This window comes from Dipodomys merriami, unplaced genomic scaffold (genome assembly GCF_024711535.1).
Source record: "Dipodomys merriami isolate MVZ:Mamm:240054 unplaced genomic scaffold, mDipMer1.0.p SCAF_116, whole genome shotgun sequence".
NCBI lineage: Eukaryota > Metazoa > Chordata > Mammalia > Rodentia > Heteromyidae > Dipodomys > Dipodomys merriami.
In genome coordinates, this window is record NW_027202449.1 from 2,094,587 (window position 1) to 2,112,766 (window position 18,180).

Below are 18,180 nucleotides of genomic sequence, written 5' to 3' on the forward strand. Positions count from 1 at the left end.
AACCTCTCTGAATCCTGGTTTCCCCGTGATGGGGAAGGCGTTGCCAGGGTAGTGCTGGGTTCCAGTTTTGACAGGGCTTGGGAAGGTACCAAGGAAAATGTTCACAGGGCCTCTGACCTCAAGTGTAGAAATCCCTGTCCGTTTTTCTACGCTCACTTCTTGCCTACGCTAGCTCCAACTTCTTCCTGCCTCTATTTCCCCTTATCTTTCTGCGCACGTTTATCGACAGCCGCCTAGCCATCCTCCCCTGGTGGAATCGCCCTAAAGACCGGGGCCCTGGGGCAGGGACCTCGTGTTTGAGTCCCGCTCACCCCGGCTGTGCAGGGGCTGGGGCGTGGGTCTGGCGGGCCCAAAGCCACGTGGGAAGGGGCCAGCCTCAGGTGTGCGCGGCCCGGGGGCCCAGCGGTGGTTAGCAGGAAGCACTGCGCCCCGGAACCTGCTTCCACGGGCCCCCACGCCCGGGCTGAAACCCAGGCCGCTTCCACAGGCCAGGTGGTTCTCACCGACAGACCCTCACCCAGCCTGCTGCGCTGACCGAGGGCCGAGGGCCCTGCATGCAGTCCGCAGCGGTGCTGGGAGCCGAGTCCGCAGCGGTGCTGGGAGCCGAGTCCGCAGCGGTGCTGGGAGCCGAGTCCGCAGCGGTGCTGGGAGCCGAGTCCGCAGCGGTGCTGGGAGCCGAGTCCGCAGGGGTGCTGGGATCCGAGTCCGCAGGGGTGCTGGGATCCGAATCCGCAGGGGTGCTGGGAGCCGAGTCCGCAGGGGTGCTGGGAGCCGAGTCCGCAGCGGTGCTGGGAGCCGAGTCCGCAGCGGTGCTGGGAGCCGAGTCCGCAGGGGTGCTGGGAGCCGAGTCCGCAGGGGTGCTGGGAGCCGAGTCCGCAGGGGTGCTGGGATCCGAATCCGCAGGGGTGCTGGGAGCCCAGTCCGCAGGGGTGCTGGGAGCCGAATCCGCAGGGGTGCTGGGAGCCGAATCCGCAGGGGTGCTGGGAGCCCAGTCCGCAGGGGTGCTGGGAGCCGAATCCGCAGGGGTGCTGGGAGCCGAGTCCGCAGGGGTGCTGGGAGCCGAATCCGCAGGGGTGCTGGGATCCGAGTCCGCAGCGGTGCTGGGATCCGAGTCCGCAGCGGTGCTGGGAGCCGAGTCCGCAGCGGTGCTGGGAGCCCAGTCCGCAGCGGTGCTGGGAGCCGAGTCCGCAGCGGTGCTGGGAGCCGAGTCCGCAGCGGTGCTGGGAGCCGAGTCCGCAGGGGTGCTGGGAGCCGAGTCCGCAGGGGTGCTGGGAGCCGAGTCCGCAGGGGTGCTGGGAGCCGAGTCCGCAGCGGTGCTGGGAGCCGAGTCCGCAGGGGTGCTGGGAGCCGAGTCCGCAGGGGTGCTGGGAGCCGAGTCCGCAGGGGTGCTGGGAGCCGAGTCCGCAGCAGTCCTTCCAGCCCAGTGACAGCCGGGTGAGTCTGCCCGGCGCCCCTGGGGCCCCCATGTCACTTCCCTGTGACCAGCCGCCCCCCCCCCAGCCCCGCCCGGGCTCCCCCTTCCGCAGGCTCTGGGCAGCGCGCCCGCCGACTCCCCGGCGCTCCGCCGCCTCCCGGGCTCCCCGCCCTCCCCGGCGCCCCGCCTCCTCCCCGGCGCCCCGCCCTCCCCGGCGCCCCGCCCTCCCGGCGCCCCGCCCCTCCCCGGCGCCCCGCCCCCTCCCCGGCGCCCCGCCTCCTCCCCGGCGCCCCGCCCTCCCCGGCGCCCCGCCTCCTCCCCGGCGCCCCGCCCTCCCCGGCGCCCCGCCTCCTCCCCGGCGCCCCGCCTCCTCCCCGGCGCCCCGCCTCCTCCCCGGCGCCCCGCCCTCCCCGGCGCCCCGCCTCCTCCCCGGCGCCCCGCCCTCCCCGGCGCCCCGCCCTCCCCGGCGCCCCGCCTCCTCCCCGGCGCCCCGCCCTCCCGGCGCCCCGCCTCCTCCCCGGCGCCCCGCCTCCTCCCCGGCGCCCCGCCCTCCCCGGCGCCCCGCCTCCTCCCCGGCGCCCCGCCCTCCCCGGCGCCCCGCCTCCTCCCCGGCGCCCCGCCCTCCCCGGCGCCCCGCCTCCTCCCCGGCGCCCCGCCCTCCCCGGCGCCCCGCCTCCTCCCCGGCGCCCCGCCCTCCCCGGCGCCCCGCCTCCTCCCCGGCGCCCCGCCCTCCCCGGCGCCCCGCCCCTCCCCGGCGCCCCGCCCCCTCCCCGGCGCCCCGCCCTCCCGGCGCCCCGCCTCCTCCCCGGCGCCCCGCCTCCTCCCCGGCGCCCCGCCCTCCCGGCGCCCCGCCCTCCCCGGCGCCCCGCCTCCTCCCCGGCGCCCCGCCCTCCCCGGCGCCCCGCCCTCCCCGGCGCCCCGCCTCCTCCCGGCGCCCCGCCCTCCCCGGCGCCCCGCCCTCCCCGGCGCCCCGCCTCCTCCCCGGCGCCCCGCCCTCCCAGCGCCCCGCCTCCTCCCCGGCGCCCCGCCTCCTCCCCGGCGCCCCGCCTCCTCCCCGGCGCCCCGCCCCCTCCCCGGCGCCCCGCCCCCTCCCCGGCGCCCCGCCCCCTCCCCGGCGCCCCGCCTCCTCCCCGGCGCCCCGCCCTCCCCGGCGCCCCGCCCTCCCGGCGCCCCGCCTCCTCCCCGGCGCCCCGCCTCCTCCCCGGCGCCCCGCCCTCCCCGGCGCCCCGCCCCTCCCCGGCGCCCCGCCCCCTCCCCGGCGCCCCGCCCTCCCGGCGCCCCGCCTCCTCCCCGGCGCCCCGCCCTCCCGGCGCCCCGCCCTCCCCGGCGCCCCGCCTCCTCCCCGGCGCCCCGCCCTCCCCGGCGCCCCGCCCTCCCCGGCGCCCCGCCTCCTCCCGGCGCCCCGCCCTCCCCGGCGCCCCGCCCTCCCCGGCGCCCCGCCTCCTCCCCGGCGCCCCGCCCTCCCGGCGCCCCGCCTCCTCCCCGGCGCCCCGCCTCCTCCCCGGCGCCCCGCCTCCTCCCCGGCGCCCCGCCTCCTCCCCGGCGCCCCGCCCCCTCCCCGGCGCCCCGCCTCCTCCCCGGCGCCCCGCCTCCTCCCCGGCGCCCCGCCTCCTCCCCGGCGCCCCGCCCTCCCGGCGTCCCCGACGCGATCAGCCGCGCTCCGCCCCGCCCACCCCGGCAAGCGCGTCCCCATTGGCTAATATCGTTCCAGGCCCCGCCCCAGGTTCCGCTTCCGCCATTGGAGCACGTGACCGCCCGTCAGCGCCGTCGCAGGGAATGTAATGGAGCCACCCGCGGCTCTGGAAGGGTGAAGCTCCTGCGGTCCGGGGCCGGGGCGTCCGAGGCCGGGGCGTCCGAGGTCAGCACCGCCCCGGCGGCCGGGGCGCACGCGGTGGAGTGGATCTGGGCCCCGCCCCTGTGCTGCCCCCCATCCCTGCCCCCCATCCCTCCCCTCCACACCCCTGCTGGGCTGCCCCCCATCCCCTCCCCTGCTGGCCCCCCATCCCCTCCCCTGCTGCCCCCCATCCCCTCCCCTGCTGCCCCCCATCCCCATCCCCATCCCTGCTGCCCCCCATCCCCATCCCCTCCCCTCTGCCATTTGTGGCCTGGCAGGTACCATCCCGGCGTCAAGGTCGCTGCTGGGGAGGGAGAGCTGGTGGAGAGGAAGGGGTGCATGTGCACCCTGGGTGTGGGCTGGAGGGTCGTGTGTGTGGGAGGGGGCTTCCCCCTTGTACACACGCACGCCACAATTCTCTGGGTTTGTTCCCAGCCCTGAGCAGCTCATTAAGTTCATGGCAGTCCTGGGCTGGCACTCAGTGTGACCTGGCAGGAAGGACGAGGGGAGCTGCCTTGTGGGCCTGCAGGAGGAGCTCCTCCCCTCGGCCTCGGGCTGAGCAGGGCAGAAGCCAGTGTGTCCAGGTGAGGTGGTTGGAGTGTCTCCAGAGAGGGCATCCTGAGGCCGCTGCTCATGGCTCTATGATGGCCCCTTGGAGGCAGACAGGGTGTCGAGCGCCAGCGGGGAAGAGATGCAGTCTGAGAAGCTCCGGGGAGGCCTTGGAGCACCCTAGCAGGATCCAGGAGGGCCGCGTCCCCAGGAAGCCGCTCCTCAGATTTCCAGCGTCCCCCAGAGTGTCTGAGAAGGGCTCTCCCAAGCAGGCCCCTGCCTGTCTGGGGCCATCCAGACCTAGCTTTGGCCTCCAGAAAGCAGAATGGACTGCCCAGATCACTTTATTCAGTCCTCAAACCTTATATTAAAGGAAATCTTTCACTGAGGCCTGTTAAACCAAGTTAAGGCAGACCAGCTATGAGCGAGAAGGACCCCTTGGCTGCTGGGATGTGCGCTTGACTGTTTGACTTCCTGGGGGATTGTTTACTGGGACATTGACTCAGTTTACCAAATTCCTGTGCATTTGAGCATTTTCCACTCGTTTTTTAAAGTAAGGGAATTTACATTAATTAAAATGGAGCCCCCCTCCCCCCACTTTTTAGTCACGTTATATACCATGCTTTCTTAGTTTTTTGTTTGTTTGTTTTCCACTTCAGTTGTGGGGCTTGAACTCTGGGCCTGGGTGCTGTCCCTCAGCTCTGCAGCTCAAGGTGAGCGCTCTACCACTTGAGCCACAGCGCCACTTTTCTGGTTTTCTGGTGGTTTATTGGAGATAAGAGTCTCACCAACTTTCCTGCCCAGGCTGGCTTTGAACCACGATCCTCAGATCTCAATCTCCTGAGTAGCCAGGATGCCAGGCGTGAGCCAGGGTGCCCAGCATTTTAATTTTTCCCCTCTTTGGTCGGTACGAGGATTTGAACTCAGAGCTTGGTGCCCTCACTCAGCTTTCTCGCTCATAGCTGGTGCTCTACCACTTGAGCCATACCTCTTGATCCAGTGTTTTCTTGGTTCTTTGCATATGAAATCTTGCAAACTTTTCTAGCCAGACTGGTTTCAAACTATGATCCTCTGGGTCTCAGCCTCCGGAGCTGACAGTGAGCATCACCAGCACCTGGCTGGTGCTATGTTTTCAGATAAAGATGTCCAGGCTGCCTGGCAGTTGTGAGCAGACTTCAGTGCACCCTGGGCTTCAGGACTGGGCCTCCCCACTGTTGCTTCTGGAACACTGAAACATTACAGACTGCGTACAGTGTGTGTTGCTGCTGCATTTTCCACCTGATCCATACGTGCTGGCCGTATAACTGCCCACATTTCCTTTCAGTGATGGGGTGTTGTCTTTTCTCTCTGACGTGGCCCCAACCCCTGCCTTCCACAGACAGGACCGCTCTGCCAGGGACCAGGAGACATGGGGAACAACAAAAGCCTGTCGGGGCCCAAGTTCCACTCACGGTTTCTTCCTGAGGAGCAGGCGGAGCTGGACCGGCTGTTCGCCGCGCTGTCGCCGGGGACGGGCAGCACAGGGGCCTCGTCCAGATCCTTCTCGCTGCAGGCACTGAAGGCAAGAGGGTGGAGGGGCCGTGGCCTGGCCGATGTACCGGGACCTCCTCAAACCTGCCTCGGGGTTTGACACGAGAGGAAGGAGCCGCCTGCGTCTCCCCAGCCCTGTGTGGCCTGACTGTCCTCCCAGAGACGGTGGCGGTGCACCTCCAGCGACCGCAGCAGCTCAGCGTTCGTGGCTCTGAGGCAGAGACCACGGTGCTCTGCACGGGCTGTGGTCGCGGCAGGCAGGCCCTGGGCAGCTAATGGGCGTGACAGCGCTAGCAGGGTGATGAGCAGGCGCCAGCGGCCACAGGAAGGACAGGGCCCGGGTGGGGAGGGCAGGCTGGGGCCGGGCCAGAGGGGCCAAGACGAGCCGCGAGTGCCCCGTGTGTGGGTCCTCGGGCGGGGGAGGGTCAGGAGGTCAGGGAAGGCCACCTCGTGCCAGGAGCATCCTGCACGCCGTGGCTGGGCGCGGTCCTCCGCTGCCTGTCCGACCCGGTGACTGGCTGGGTGGAAGTCAGCCTGGTGGGCCCTTTCTCCTCCTTGTCCTCAGCAGAGCTATGTTGGCGAAGCTCTGCCCCCAGAGATGGTCACCAGACTGTTTGACGGCATGCGGAGGGTGGACCTGGCCGGGAAGGCGCGGGGGCCCAGCGAGAGCGTCTCCCGGGAGCAGTTCACGGCCGCCATGTCTTACCTGCTGAAGGGAAACGCGGAGGAGAAGAGCCTCGTGATCCTGAAAATGATCACTGCCACAGAAGGTCCTGTGCGAGCTGGAGAAGTCCAGAAGGTAGAGCGGCCTCTGCGGCAGGCTTGTTCTCGGCGGGGCGGGGACTGACGGCAACCTCGCGGGGCTGTGGGCCAGCTCACGGCCCGCTTGAGGTCGGAACTCTTGGAGGATGGCTTCGGCAAGGCTCCAGGCCAGCATTAGAACGCCCACCGGGGTGGGGTGGTGGCCCACACGGGCTGTGTCATTGCTGGTGCTGGAGGATGGCATGAAGAAAGCCGCCCTGCCCTGTGCCCTGTGCTCTGTGCGGGTGCGGCTCTTAACAGTGGAATCGGCGTGTTCAAGTTCACAGAGGGTCTGGTTGGCGCTGTGGAGCACGTGCTGGTCCACCGGCAGGAGCTGAGGGGCTGGACCCCGAGGAGATTCCAGGGCCCCCTGGCCGGTGTGGGGGGGCTGGCCGCCCAGCTGCTCTCTGAGATAAAGCTCCAAGGCAAGTCCCCAAGCACCCCCCCTCTGATTCAGGGTCCACCTCTGATGCCATGGTCTCTCTCCATCTTGCAGCCTTCAAGCAAAGCTCTGAAATCAGCAAAGCCCGAAGTCAGTGTCTTTAAAATGGGAGAATTGTAAAAAACAGAAACTCTAAGTTGTCACTGGAATAGAAAGCTGTTTAATTAAAATTACCCAAAAGGTTTCAAGTACCGCACTGGCATAAGAAATGAGAGACCACTGAGCGCCAGGGGCTCACGCCTGTAGTCCTAGCTACTCAGGAGGCTGAGAGCTGAGGTTTGTGGTTTGAAGCCAGCCTGGGCAGGAAAGTCTTTGAAACTGGTTATCTGCAATAAACCAGCAAAAATCTGGAAGTGGAGCTGTGGCTCCAGTGGTAGAGCACTAACTAGCCTTGAGCACAAAAGCTTAGGGACAGCACCTAGGCCCTGAGTTCAAGCTCCAGTACTGGCAAAAAACAAAACCCCCAAAAAGGTTTTTGAAAGGTAGAGTGATCAGGGATGACAGGAAGTAGAATCAGCAGGGTTTCTGCATATCCAGTAGCTGGACGGGGCGTGGGCTGGGAAGACCTGGTTGTCTGAGGTCAGTTTTACGTGTATCAGTGGGTGTTAGACGAAAAGCCCTTCTTGTCCACGTGACAGCGAATGAATTGGGTCCTAGCACTGCACCCATGTCACATATGGGGAAACGGAGGTTGTACTAGATCCTGTAGATCCTACCAGATCCCCTCCACGCTTGGCGGGTCTGAGTTAGAAATCAGCATGACGGCTCTTGCTGTCCTTCACGAAACCCGGCCCTCTCGACCCTGAGCCGCCAGGCCCAGCGGGGCTCAGCCCCTTCCTCTTGGCCCTCAGGTGGGTGGTGTTGGGCCAGGGCTGAGCCCTGGGTGAGGCCTGGCTGCCTTGATCAGTGAGAGACAAGTCTGGAGACATGGTTGTCTTCTCCATGCCGCCGTGTCTGAGCTTGAATGAGCACTTGCTGAGAACATTCAGACGAGCTATCTCTTGTGTCCCCAGTCACGTGTGACTGTGGCTGCTAGCTCACTCAGTGCAGACTCAGACAGTCATTGCGAGGTGACATGGTGGCTCTGAAAATGTCGGTCTCCCTTCCCCAGGTGGCCAGAAGTTTCCGGAGCCCCAGTGGCTGGACTGTGATTGCGACCGAGCCGTGATTGAGGACTGGGTGTTCCGGGCGCCCCTCGTGGGCGTGTTTCTGGGTGTGGTCATCCACAGAGGCTTTCTGCTGCTGTCCCCGTCCCTCCAGCCGGCCCCGCTGCTCCCCGAGCGCCACGTGGGCCCGGGCGGGGAGGTGGAGAGCCTCCTGGACGTGCTGTCCGCCGTCTACCTGGGCGCGCAGCTGCGCGGGGAGCAGCGGCAGCGCTGGCGCCTGCTCTTCTCCTCGCGGCTGCACGGGCAGAGCTTCGCGCAGCTCTGCGGACGCATCACACACCAGGGGCCCTGCCTGGCCCTCCTCCAGGACCGCGACGGCCACGTGTTTGGCGGCTTCGCCTCCTGCTCCTGGGAGGTGAAACCTCAGTTTCAAGGTAACACTTGGAGCCCCAGACCCCGGCACAGGCCGTGCCGGGCCATGGAGAAGGCGGGGTGCGGGGAGGGCTTGAACCGTCCCCTCTCGGGGTGGCAGTCGCAGTGCACGCTGATGGCTGAGGGTGGTTTGTGATGTCACAGACCCTCCTCCGGCCCAGGCAGGGGGGTAAAGCCAGCACCCCTCGCTCAGCTGACACAGGCTGAGCGTTGCCAGGGGTGCTGGGGTGCGGGGTGTGTGTGGCACCAAGAGATGCCACGCCTTTCAGATGGACATTGCTACACATATGCACACACACGCACACGTGCACAGGCACGCTGCCTGTTCCTTCCTGGCTTTGTGAGCTGTGGCACGTAGACATTTTCTTGTGACCGTGTGACACTGGAGGAGAGGCCCAGGGGACTCTGCCCTTTCCCTCCGAGTTGCTCTGAGGGACACAGGTCTCCAGCTCTGCAGTGAGCTACCCCATGTGCTGACACGGCCGTGTGCTGTGACGTCTCCCTGTATGCCCGGGCTCACCTGTATCTCTGAACTGCTGGTCTTCCCTCTGTGGGCTGGGCCCACGCTCGGGTGGGTTGCGTCCTGGAGATTGCTGAGGGGTGGTGGCCAGGTGCCTGGGATCGAGGGAGGAGCAGTGAGGGGTCCACGCCTCTGTCCCCTCAATCAGGCTGTTTCTAGGTTTCAGAATGTTCTAGATTTTTTAATCTAGCTCCGCAAATGATGAGAGCCCTCCCCAGGTTCCCGGGTACCGGCGGCTTTGCAGGCTGCCTTTCTGGACGCAGCACGTGTCTGCACGCCTTGTGTACCCCTCTAGGGTGGGGACAGGCAGCCTCTGCTCTAGGAATTACAGGCCCAGAGAAGCCCGGCTCTGGGGACTCACACCTGCTATCCTAGCTACTCAGGAGGGGAGGCTGAGATCTGAGGATGGCGGTTCAGAGCCAGATACTTGTGATTCCAGATCAAGACCCAGTTCCTCCAGCGCCTGCCCGGGGCGGGGCTTGCTCCGCTGGGTCTCGTGTGTCTTGGCGGGAAGGCTCGGCCTTGCCGCAGGCAGGATCGCCCTCCGCCGGGTTTTCCCAGCAGAGGGCAGCCTCGCTCCACAGACGGCCCCGTCCCTGCCTTCTGCCAGATTCATTTGTGTCCACCGGTCCTCTCAATGACCTCTGGCCCCGAGGACTGTGGGGGGTGGACGGCGCTGTGTTTTGCCTTTGTGGTTCTGTGATGCGGCTCTGGCCTGTGCCCAGAGTTTCCTTCCCGCGACTCCGAGTCGCAGGTGGTGTGTATGTGTCTTGGAGAGTAATGTCCCCGCAGCTCCTGGCTGCAGGCTGGGCCCTGCGTTAGGGCTCAGTAAGCGTAGCCACACGCCCATCTCCTGGGGCTGCCGAGGCCTAGTGAGGGGAGGTCTGTGAGGTTCCAGGAGAACTTTCCAGGTTGTCTGTCCCCTTCCCTGGTGCCACAGCTTTGCCCTTGCGTGGGGTCTGTCCTCCACGGAGGGCCGTAGCCCAGATGCTGCCGTCTCAGGACGAGCGTCTCACTTCCGAGTGGGCTGATTCACGCCCACGGCAGACCCTGGAACGTGGCCAGAGGCCCCTGCATCTGTCTGGGCTACAGGCCAAGGAGTCCCTGGGTGCCCTCCACCAGTCCAGGCCTTGTCTGCCTTCCCGGCCGTCCCCCTCCTGACTCTCCCATGCCCCCCCCCCGCCCCCCTGGGCAGGTCTGCTGTGGTGTTCTCTCTCCTGGGTGGTGTGACTGCCCTCCCCCATGTCCTGCGTGGTCCCTGTGGGCTGTGCCAGAGGCTCTGGTGTTTGTGGTGGCTGTCCGTCCCCACTGGTAAGGTAGGGGACCCCTCTTTCTGAGTCTTTCTGACTCAGGTGCCTTCAGCCCACAGGCTGATACCACAGAGAGTGGGCAGAGTCCTTGGGGGGCTCCTGCACCCCACATGGATGTCAGGCCCCTTCCTCACCGCCGTCCTTCCCTCCAGCCCCTGCCCGCCCCGGGGCGGGCCGTCACTGTAAGACGCGTGGCGTCGGGGCCCCGCCCACGGATGCCCAGGATGCCCGTCCAGGGCCGCGCACCTGGGCAGGGTGAGAAGCCCCGCTCTGGGGTCAGGCAGCCCCCGGCGTCGCTGCCCTGCGCCCCCTGTCCCTTCCAGGAGACAGCAAGTGCTTCCTCTTCTCCATCGCCCCCCGCATGGCCGTGTACACACACACGGGCTACAACGACCACTTCATGTACCTGAACCACGGACAGCAGACCATGCCCAACGGGCTGGTGAGTGGCGGGGCAGGCGGGGGGCGCGTCCATGCCCGGCCTGGTGAGGGCTGCGGGGTACGCGGTGTGTGACGCTGGCTGCGGCCGCGCGCTCCGTCCGATAGAGCGCACGGCTCCCCCCGGGAGGCCCGCGCCTGCCAGTTCTTCCGTGGCTTGTGCGCACGCCGTGAGCTTGGCCCCTGTCCTGCCCCCGGGTTCATGCGTGACAGCCCAGGGAGGGGAGGGTGGCGGGGCCTCTGGAGAAGGCCCGGCGGCTTTCCGCGCAGCTGTCACGGGCGGGGAGACCGGGGTTAGCCACCCCCAGAGCAGCCCCACCGCCCCCAGGGACACAGGCAGAAGCGGGTCCCGTGGGACAGGTCCACGCCCGGGCCGCTCCCCGCCCCAAGTGAGAGCCGGGCGCGCGGGTCAGAGGGTGTGGTGAGGCGGCAGCTCCACGCTGGCTGGGGCGGTGGTGGACAGGGCGGGGGGGGGGGGACGACAGACAGGCAGCGTTCAAGCCCACCCTCGGAGCCCAGCACTTCCTGTCTCCCGGCGGGGACAGCCACACGCCCCGTGCTGCGTCTCCTGGCTGTCAGGGCGGGAGGACACCGCGTCTACCCCAAATCTTTCATGGTGGACCCCAGGGTCTGTGTCTTCCACTTCCGTCCCTGGGGCTCCGTCCTTGTGAGGCGTTGCGGGGAGGGACGTCTGTGGGACAGAGGTGCCAGCCACTTGGAACGGGGCATCTAAACAGCCACCACTGCTGTGTGGCGTTCACGGTCCTGAGAAAGATCCCCTCGCGTCCCCGCCTACAGCTCGGGTGCTCGCTTGTTTTGAGAGAAGGCCTCACGCTGTAGTCCAGGCTGGCCTCCGCCTCCAATTCTCCTGCTGGGATTACAGGCATGCACTGCCGCACCGTGCTCTGGAGATCACGGCCCAGGGTGCTGGACGCTCCCTGCATTGAGCCGATGCCGATGCCATGTCCACTGGGGTCTCCTCCGCAGGGCATGGGCGGGCAGCATGGCTACTTCGGGCTTTGGATAGACAGTGACTTCGGGAAAGGGCACAGCAGGGCCAGGCCCGCGTGCACCACGTACGGCAGCCCGCAGCTCTCTGCCAAGGAGGACTTCCTGTTTGAGGCCATGGAGGTGTGGGCGGTTGAAGAGCCCTCAGAGCTCCAGCGGGTGAGTGCTGGGCAGGGACCTTGTGCCCGGGGCCTCTCTCCATCGTGCTGACCTCTCCGCGCCTCCCCCGGCTACCTTGTCCTCAGGCCACAGCAGGGACTAGACGCCGCACGTTGGGTGGTTTAGTGGAGCTGCCTGGGAGGACGGGCCCCGCCTGGGGTGCCGGGCCGCAAGACCGTGAGGCTTGGGGCTCCTGCAGCTCTCTGCTTCTGCCATCCAGTGAAGGGCCCCTGGGCCCCGCAGCTCCCATGATGCCTTGTAACCCAGCATGGGGCCGGGCGCTGGGGCAGGGTGCCCGGGCCGTCCTGAGTCCTTGGTGGCCGTGGGTGCTGGCTCCAGGCAGGTGAGCGGGAGCTGGCAGGAAGTCATGGCGTGGTCTCGGTCACTGGGAGCAGCGCCTCCCCCTAGGCATGCTGTGAACATAGCCACCCTTCTTCCCCCTCTCCCCATCTTTCCCTGTCCCCCCTCCCCCGTCCCCTTCTTTCTAGGCCAAGAAGAGCGTCCTGGATGTGGACCCCGAGGCCCGCATCCTGCTGGAGGCCAGCGGGCGGACCCGCCACAGCGAAGGGCTCCTGGAGGCCCCCGACTACTGCAGCGACGACCCTGGCAGTTGAGGAGGTGCCTGGGGCCGGCTGGGCCCGAGCCCCGCCCCGCCGGGCCGTCAGACCCCCCCGCCATGCTGGTTCAGCTTGTCGTGTGGCCAGAGGGAGGTGCTGCCTGGACACGGCGTGCCGAGCCCAGCACGGAGCCCCTCGCGTGCCAGGCCAGCAGCCGAGCCTCACGCGGGGTCGCTTCCTCTCCGTGGGATCCAGAGACTTGGAGTGAGCGAGCGTGCGGGAGGGGCTCCCATCCGAGGGGTCCCGGGGGTCCTGGTTAGCGCCTCTGCTCCATGACGGCTGCACCTGAGGGGCGGAAGTCCAGGAAGGGCCTGGTAATGGGAAGATGCTGAGCCTGGGGCTGGGCCCTGGGCGGGCGTTGATGGTAGGGTCCGCATGGAGCTGTCTCTGCCCTTAAATCGGACGTGCGGTGGGAGAATGAGAAACCGAGAGGTGGGTCCCAGAGCAGGCTGGCCAGTGCTGACCCGCCTGGCTTGCCCGATGCCGGACACAGCGCCATCCCATGGGCCGGTGGTGAGCATGCCTGGCACGGGTCCAAGTGTCGGCCTCCATTGGTCTATCCATGATGTCTGCCCCGTCCCGGGGCTTGGACTCCACATCTTGCACTCTCCCTTAGCTTTTTCACTTAAGAGTAGTGCTTTACCACCTGAGCCACAGCCTACTTCTGGCTTTTTGCTGGTTAACTCGGGATAAGAATCTCATAGACTTTTCTGCCCAGGCTGGCTTTGGACCTCGATCCTCAGATCTCAGCCTCCTGATGATACGTGGGAGTCACCTGTAATCCTAAACAACTCCAGTGATCCTGAAAAGCTGTGCAGGGCTCTGACAGAGGCTCGAAGGCCTCTACATGCACTTTAGGTCCTGGTGTCCCAGAGAGCTGTGCCTCAAACACCCGTGCCTCCTGCCTTTGTCTTTGGTCTCCTGCCTTGATTAAAAGCCATAGCAAACAGTGTCTTGTGTGGTGCAGGTTTGCACTTTTGTTCCATTAGCAGCGCCTACTGGGGAGGGAGGAAGGCTTGTCCGCCCTCCAGCAGGGGTGGAGCCTGGGTCACCACCCGCCTTCCTGCTGAGGGCTTTTGTATTAGGCGACCTTTCTGTTGGGGAACACTCGGGCACCCCCAAGGCCAAAGGATTATGGTGGTCTGTTTGGGGGAGGGAGGGACTGAAACTTGAACTCAGGGCCTTGACCTCTTGTGCTCCTTTTTTCCACGCAAGGTTAGCCCTCGACCACTTCAACTACAGCTTCACGTCCCAATTTTTGCTGGTTAACTGGAGATAAGGGTCTTCCCAGGCTGGCTTTAAGCCTTGATCCTCATATTTCAGCCTCCCGAGTATCTTGCATTACAGGCGTGAGCCACTGGTGACCAGCTGTTCAGCAATGTTTTTAATAAACGTGCGGTGAAGCGCCTCTCTGGGAACGGTGTGAGCGTCTGTACCGCAGGGCCAGCAGGCTGTGTGCCTGTGGCTGTTGAGGGCCGCAGTGCCGAGTTTCCATGTGCCTGACCCAGGACCCGCGCCTCAGGCTGAAGGGCCGGGGGCCCCATGTGGCCGTCTGGGCATCAGGGCTGTGGTGGGGGGACCAGTGCCCACCCTGGGGTTCTGACAGGAGCAGCAGCTCTTGTTACGGAGCCGTGGAGTGCTGGCTGGGACACCTGGGGGCCTAAATGAGGGTTTTCCTATCCAAAGCGGAGGGAGCAGGTGGTGGGGAGGTGTCCCCCATTCTGTATTGAGTCGTGTGTGTGTGATTTAATCAGCTGGGACTAGGGAAGGGGTTCCCTGCCCTCAGAGGCTCGCACCCCGGGTGGCGAGCTGGCATGCCCTCCGTTCTTGTCCCGTGGAACCCCGCCATGTCCCGGGGCCTTGCTCCCTCCTGCCTTCCATCCACGTGCATGCAGACGCTCCGTGGGGTCCGGGTCCGTGGCACCCTGTGTGACTGGGGGTTCTGTAGCCCACAGGGCCGTGTCCGGCGTGGTTGGGTCTGAGCAGATGACCACTGTATCAAAGGGTGTGCTGCTGGTTAGAGCCGGCCGACCGCTTCACGCCACCTTCCCACCCGCGGAGTGTGTCTGCCAAATCCAGGGCTCCTCTGCCTTAAAATCTGGTTAGTTTACCTGATGGACCCCTCCCCCTCCCCCTCCCATCCCCCTCCCCCTCCCCTCCCCCTCCCCCTCCCCCTCCCCCTCCTCCTCTCCTGACTTCAAGCACTACTTTCTCCTCAGCCAGATTAGTGGACACTCCCGGAGCTTTATGAACGGAAGGTAAAGCAGGAACTGTTTTCTCACCTGTTTTTCAAAACTTACCCTGCCTACAGTAGCTTGCTTTTCTCTGGCACTGTGGCCATTTCTAAAAATCGGGTGGTATCTTTGAGAAGTGCGCACCTTTGTTCACACATTCATTGTGGTGGCCTTTGCCTAATGTTCACTCCCCGGTCCAGGCCGGGCGCTGGGTTTGCCTGGCAACTTTCTGATGTCATTGCTAGAGCCAGAATTGCCCCCCCCCCCGCCCGCCAGCCAATGGCTGTTTGAACTAAGATCTCTCCAATTTCATGCACTTTTGTCCCCAACACCTTGCTGACACCTCCTATCCTGCGAGTCTCAGCCGAGTGTGCATACAACCCTGTGGACCCAAGCTGCGGGTTCTCCCCGCCTGACGAGGGAGCCTCTCCTGCTGAATCTCCACGGGCGCTATCCGTGGCCCTGTTCTGTGGAGCCTGGCGGTCAGGGCTGCCCTCAGCCTACCCATGGTCTCGTAGCCATTTCCTTTGCAGATCTAGCGGTCAGCACCGCCCCTACGCTCCCAGCACTGATACCCTTCCTTCTCTGGATGGATTGCATAGCACATCCTTCCAGAATATTCCGCATCCTCATGAGGCTTTGCGCTCGTGGCTCCTGCTTCTCCACAGCCGCATCTGTGGCGCAGAGCTGCTGGGAGTGTTAAAGCTTCCGTCCTGTCGCCTGTGCTTTGTTATGGACGGGCGTGTGCAGTTAGTTAAGGGGTTCACAAACATTGGCCCATCTTCGTACTTAGGTTATTTAAATCGGGGGGGGGGTGTTGTGGCTTGGCTGGTACTGTGTTGTGCAGAAGCACCCCGGACCGCATTTCACAGTGAAGGCAGGCCGTGGAGCATCCCCTGCCAGTCTGTGTGGCCTCCGCTAGGGCACAACTGTGTCCACGGACGAGCTGATAAAAACGGTTGTGATTTAATAAATAACACGACTGCTTATGTACAGTTCCTCCTCCCCGTGTCCAGGGCGAGGCGCGGCCTCCTGGGAGCTGTCACCAGGGTCCCAGTGCGGCAGATGGAGTCCATGCCCTGACGGCGCCCTGCCCCGAACTCCAGGGCGGCTGGGCACGACCGGAGCAGGCGGCCCCTGGCACTCCGAATCCAGCGGGCTCAGGGCTGTGGCCAGCGGGCGGGTCCCGCCGCCCCCTGGCACGGCAGGGCCGCGGCGCGTGTACAGTGCCGCTCGCAAAGCTTGAGCAGCTCCGAGAAGATAAAGACGGACGAGGCCAGGCCAGTTAACAGCAGCAGATCTGCCAACGGGAGAGGCGGGTCAGAAGCCCACGCCGCCTGCCTGCCTCCACCCGCTCTGGGTGCCATGCGCACCCGCTCCCCCAGGGGCGTCCGCTACACAGTTGGGGCTGGGCCCCTTGGGGTGCGCTGCAGGGACGCTGGTCTGGAGGTCCCAGGGGAGAGCCGAGCCTGGGGCAGCCTGGCCCACCCCGGCTTCCACTGACGCAGCAGCAGCAGCAGCAGCAGTGTCTGTGCTCCGGCTGGGGAGCATCCGTCACTTCCTTAGCCAGGGCCGCGCCAGGCCCCGGCTCCACCTGTGCTGCTTGAGCTCGGCTGAGCCTGCGGCCCTGAGGCCGGGTGCTTGTGCCGTCTCCCAGGCTGCTGGCGGGGGAGGCCCTCCTGCTGGGCTTCCCTGTGTTCTGTCCCCCCCTCCACCCCCCTGTGTCACTCCAGGGAGACTCCGCACGGCCGGGGCTCTGCGCTGAGCTGTGGCCCGCGCCTCCACCCCGGCCGGCGGGCAGCGCGAGGCCCTGACGCCAAGGAAGGCTCCAGCCCCCCACTCACCCAGCGCGCCCAGGCCTTCCGTCTGGAACACCTTCTGCAGGGGAGGGACGTAGATCACCGCCAGCTGCCCCAGGATCGAGCCCAGCACCGAGTAGAGGAACATGCGGTTCCGGAGGAAACCGAGCTCGAAAATCAACTTGGTCTGCGGAAGGAGGTGGGAAGTCGCTGGAGCGCCATCCGCCCCCTGGGTTGGGCAGCCCCCCCCCCCCCAGGCCCCGTGGGGACGTGTGTCCTGCTCTGAGCCACCCCATGTCTGTCTGGCTAGGCAGGCCGGCAGGCGCTGTGGAATGGAGGCTGTTGGGATTTGGAGCTGGAGGATGCCCGTGGTCAGACGATGAACGGTGGGACCCCGGCTCCACCCGGCCCCGCACCTCCCTCCCCGAGGCTTTAGCAGGAAGTGCACGGGAAGGCCCCGGCCCGGTGCTGGATATGGGGAGAGTCACCGCAGCCCGGCTCACCTGAGATCGGCAGCTCAGGGCATTGAAGAGATCGAAAAACACAAAGCAGGTGAAGGTCATGGTGGTGGTGCGCGGGGTGCTGGCCTTGTCCTCAGGAATCTGTAGGACAGTGGCGGCCCGCCGTCATGGCCAGGAGGCCATGGGACCCTGCCCTGCTCTGAGGGGCGGAGCCACAGAGCTGGGATTGCAGGGGGTAGTGCCCCTCCCTAAGCCCAGAGAGCAGAACAGTCCAGAGCCATCCAGAACCCTTGGCTCTCAGAGGGGGCCCACGCTGGGAAGCTGGTCTGGAGGGGAGCTGTCTCCGGGAGGAAGTTTCTGGGACATTCTTGCCTCCACTTCCTGGCCTGATTGGGTCCTGCCGGTTCCACAGGGCTCCAGTGCCAGGCAGAGGTTTTCAGACCCAAGCTATAGCCAGTTGAACACCTGAAGCCAAGGTCCTGGGGCACAGTGTACAGGGGTCCTGGAACTCTACATTTCTCACCCAGGGCCCCACCCTGAGGGCTGCGGGCCTGGCCCCGCCACAAGGTGGCACCCAGCCGAGGAGGCTGCGAAAGGCCGGGCTACACTGCTAGGGGCCCGAGGCGCAGTGCAAGGGAGCGAGGCCAGCAGGGGCAGCGCGAGAGAAACAGGCGTGGGCCCAGCCGAGTCCTGTCCTGCCCCACGCGCTCCCGCCACCCTGGGGCAGGTGGAGGGTCGGCCTGCCCCCTCCGCCAGCCGCACGGCTTCCAGGAGCTTCCCTGACCCCGCGGGCCGCCCCAGAGGCCGAGGGGTGAGAGGGTTTGTGGCGGGGCTCCCCTCCGTGCTGTTCCCCAGGTGTTCCCCACCCTCTCCTCCGCCCAGAGCCCACGGGGCACGGGTGGGGCCGCGCTGTGCCCGCCCTGTGTGACCCGCAGCCCACCTCTTTCCAGAAGATAAAGAGGGTCCCGCTGAGGATGGTGGCCGCAGACATGAGGACCCGCAGGACCAGGACCCTGCTCAGGATCGTGTCCTGGATGCGGCGTGGCGGCTGGCCCAGAGCGTCCCTGTCCACAGGCTCCACCCCCAAGCTGTCCAGAGACACAAGCCACACTCGGAAACAAGCCGGGGATACAGGAAACCTCCCCCCACATGGCCTGCACCCCACAGACACCACCCCCTCCCATCCGTCCACGGCCCGCAGGCCGAGGCCGCCTGCACCTCTTTCCTAAGACTCAGTCACTGAGTCAGTGTGGGGGTGTGGGCGTGGGGGCAGCGCTGGGTGGGAGGCTCGGCTCCATGATCTGGAGGATAGCAGCCACCACACCGCCCGAGGCAGGACTCCCAGGGACTGAGACTTCACTTTCTGCCAAGTCTGAGGCTCTGAGTTCAAGCCCCAGTATGGGTGCGCGCACATACACACACACGCACATCTACCTCCAGATCCCTCTAGGGAGGAACAGAGCAGGTGCAGGACAGAGTGTGGGTGGCAGATAGAGGAATGGGGGTGCGGTTCTGGAGGTGTGAGC

The 18,180-nt window shown here is 65.9% G+C and overlaps 2 protein-coding genes across 3 annotated transcripts in view; one reads left to right on the plus strand and one right to left on the minus strand.

Annotated features, from left to right (window-relative positions):
• The first annotated feature begins 1,384 nt into the window (after nt 1-1,384).
• LOC138822864 (MTOR-associated protein MEAK7-like) lies at nt 1,385-13,109 on the plus strand. 2 transcript variants are annotated; one of them, XM_070015821.1, is made up of 9 exons: nt 1,385-1,434; nt 3,126-3,272; nt 5,176-5,358; nt 5,896-6,126; nt 6,409-6,553; nt 7,682-8,110; nt 10,262-10,380; nt 11,364-11,543; nt 12,032-13,109. In XM_070015821.1, the coding sequence occupies exons 3-9, from the start codon at nt 5,206-5,208 to the stop codon at nt 12,155-12,157; spliced, it is 1,383 nt and encodes a 460-aa protein (XP_069871922.1). In that variant the 5' UTR covers nt 1,385-1,434; nt 3,126-3,272; nt 5,176-5,205; the 3' UTR covers nt 12,158-13,109. The 2 variants fall into 2 exon arrangements, with proteins under 2 accessions (XP_069871922.1, XP_069871924.1); XM_070015823.1 differs by lacking the exons at nt 1,385-1,434; nt 3,126-3,272 and adding exons at nt 3,812-3,832; nt 4,457-4,510.
• A 2,143-nt stretch (nt 13,110-15,252) lies between these two features.
• Nucleotides 15,253-18,180, minus strand: part of LOC138822802 (calcium-transporting ATPase type 2C member 2-like) — a 36,667-nt gene continuing 33,739 nt past the window's right edge. Inside the window, exons 24-27 of the mRNA XM_070015726.1 lie at nt 17,595-17,742; nt 16,697-16,795; nt 16,239-16,380; nt 15,253-15,694 (exon numbers count right to left, since the gene is read on the minus strand). Of these exons, the coding sequence (XP_069871827.1) occupies nt 15,555-15,694; nt 16,239-16,380; nt 16,697-16,795; nt 17,595-17,742 (529 nt within the window). The 3' untranslated portion in view covers nt 15,253-15,554. The remainder of the gene's footprint in view (nt 15,695-16,238; nt 16,381-16,696; nt 16,796-17,594; nt 17,743-18,180) is intronic.

What these genes read in the sequence shown, in the direction of transcription:
- LOC138822864 (XM_070015821.1), top strand. Translation starts at nt 5,206, where the DNA reads ATGGGGAACAACAAAAGCCTGTCGGGGCCCAAGTTCCACTCACGGTTT. An exon ending in TCTCGCTGCAGGCACTGAAG is followed by an intron (nt 5,359 to 5,895) that starts GCAAGAGGGTGG and finishes TGTCCTCAGCAG; the next exon opens with AGCTATGTTGGCGAAGCTCT. An exon ending in CTCTGAGATAAAGCTCCAAG is followed by an intron (nt 6,554 to 7,681) that starts GCAAGTCCCCAA and finishes TCCCTTCCCCAG; the next exon opens with GTGGCCAGAAGTTTCCGGAG.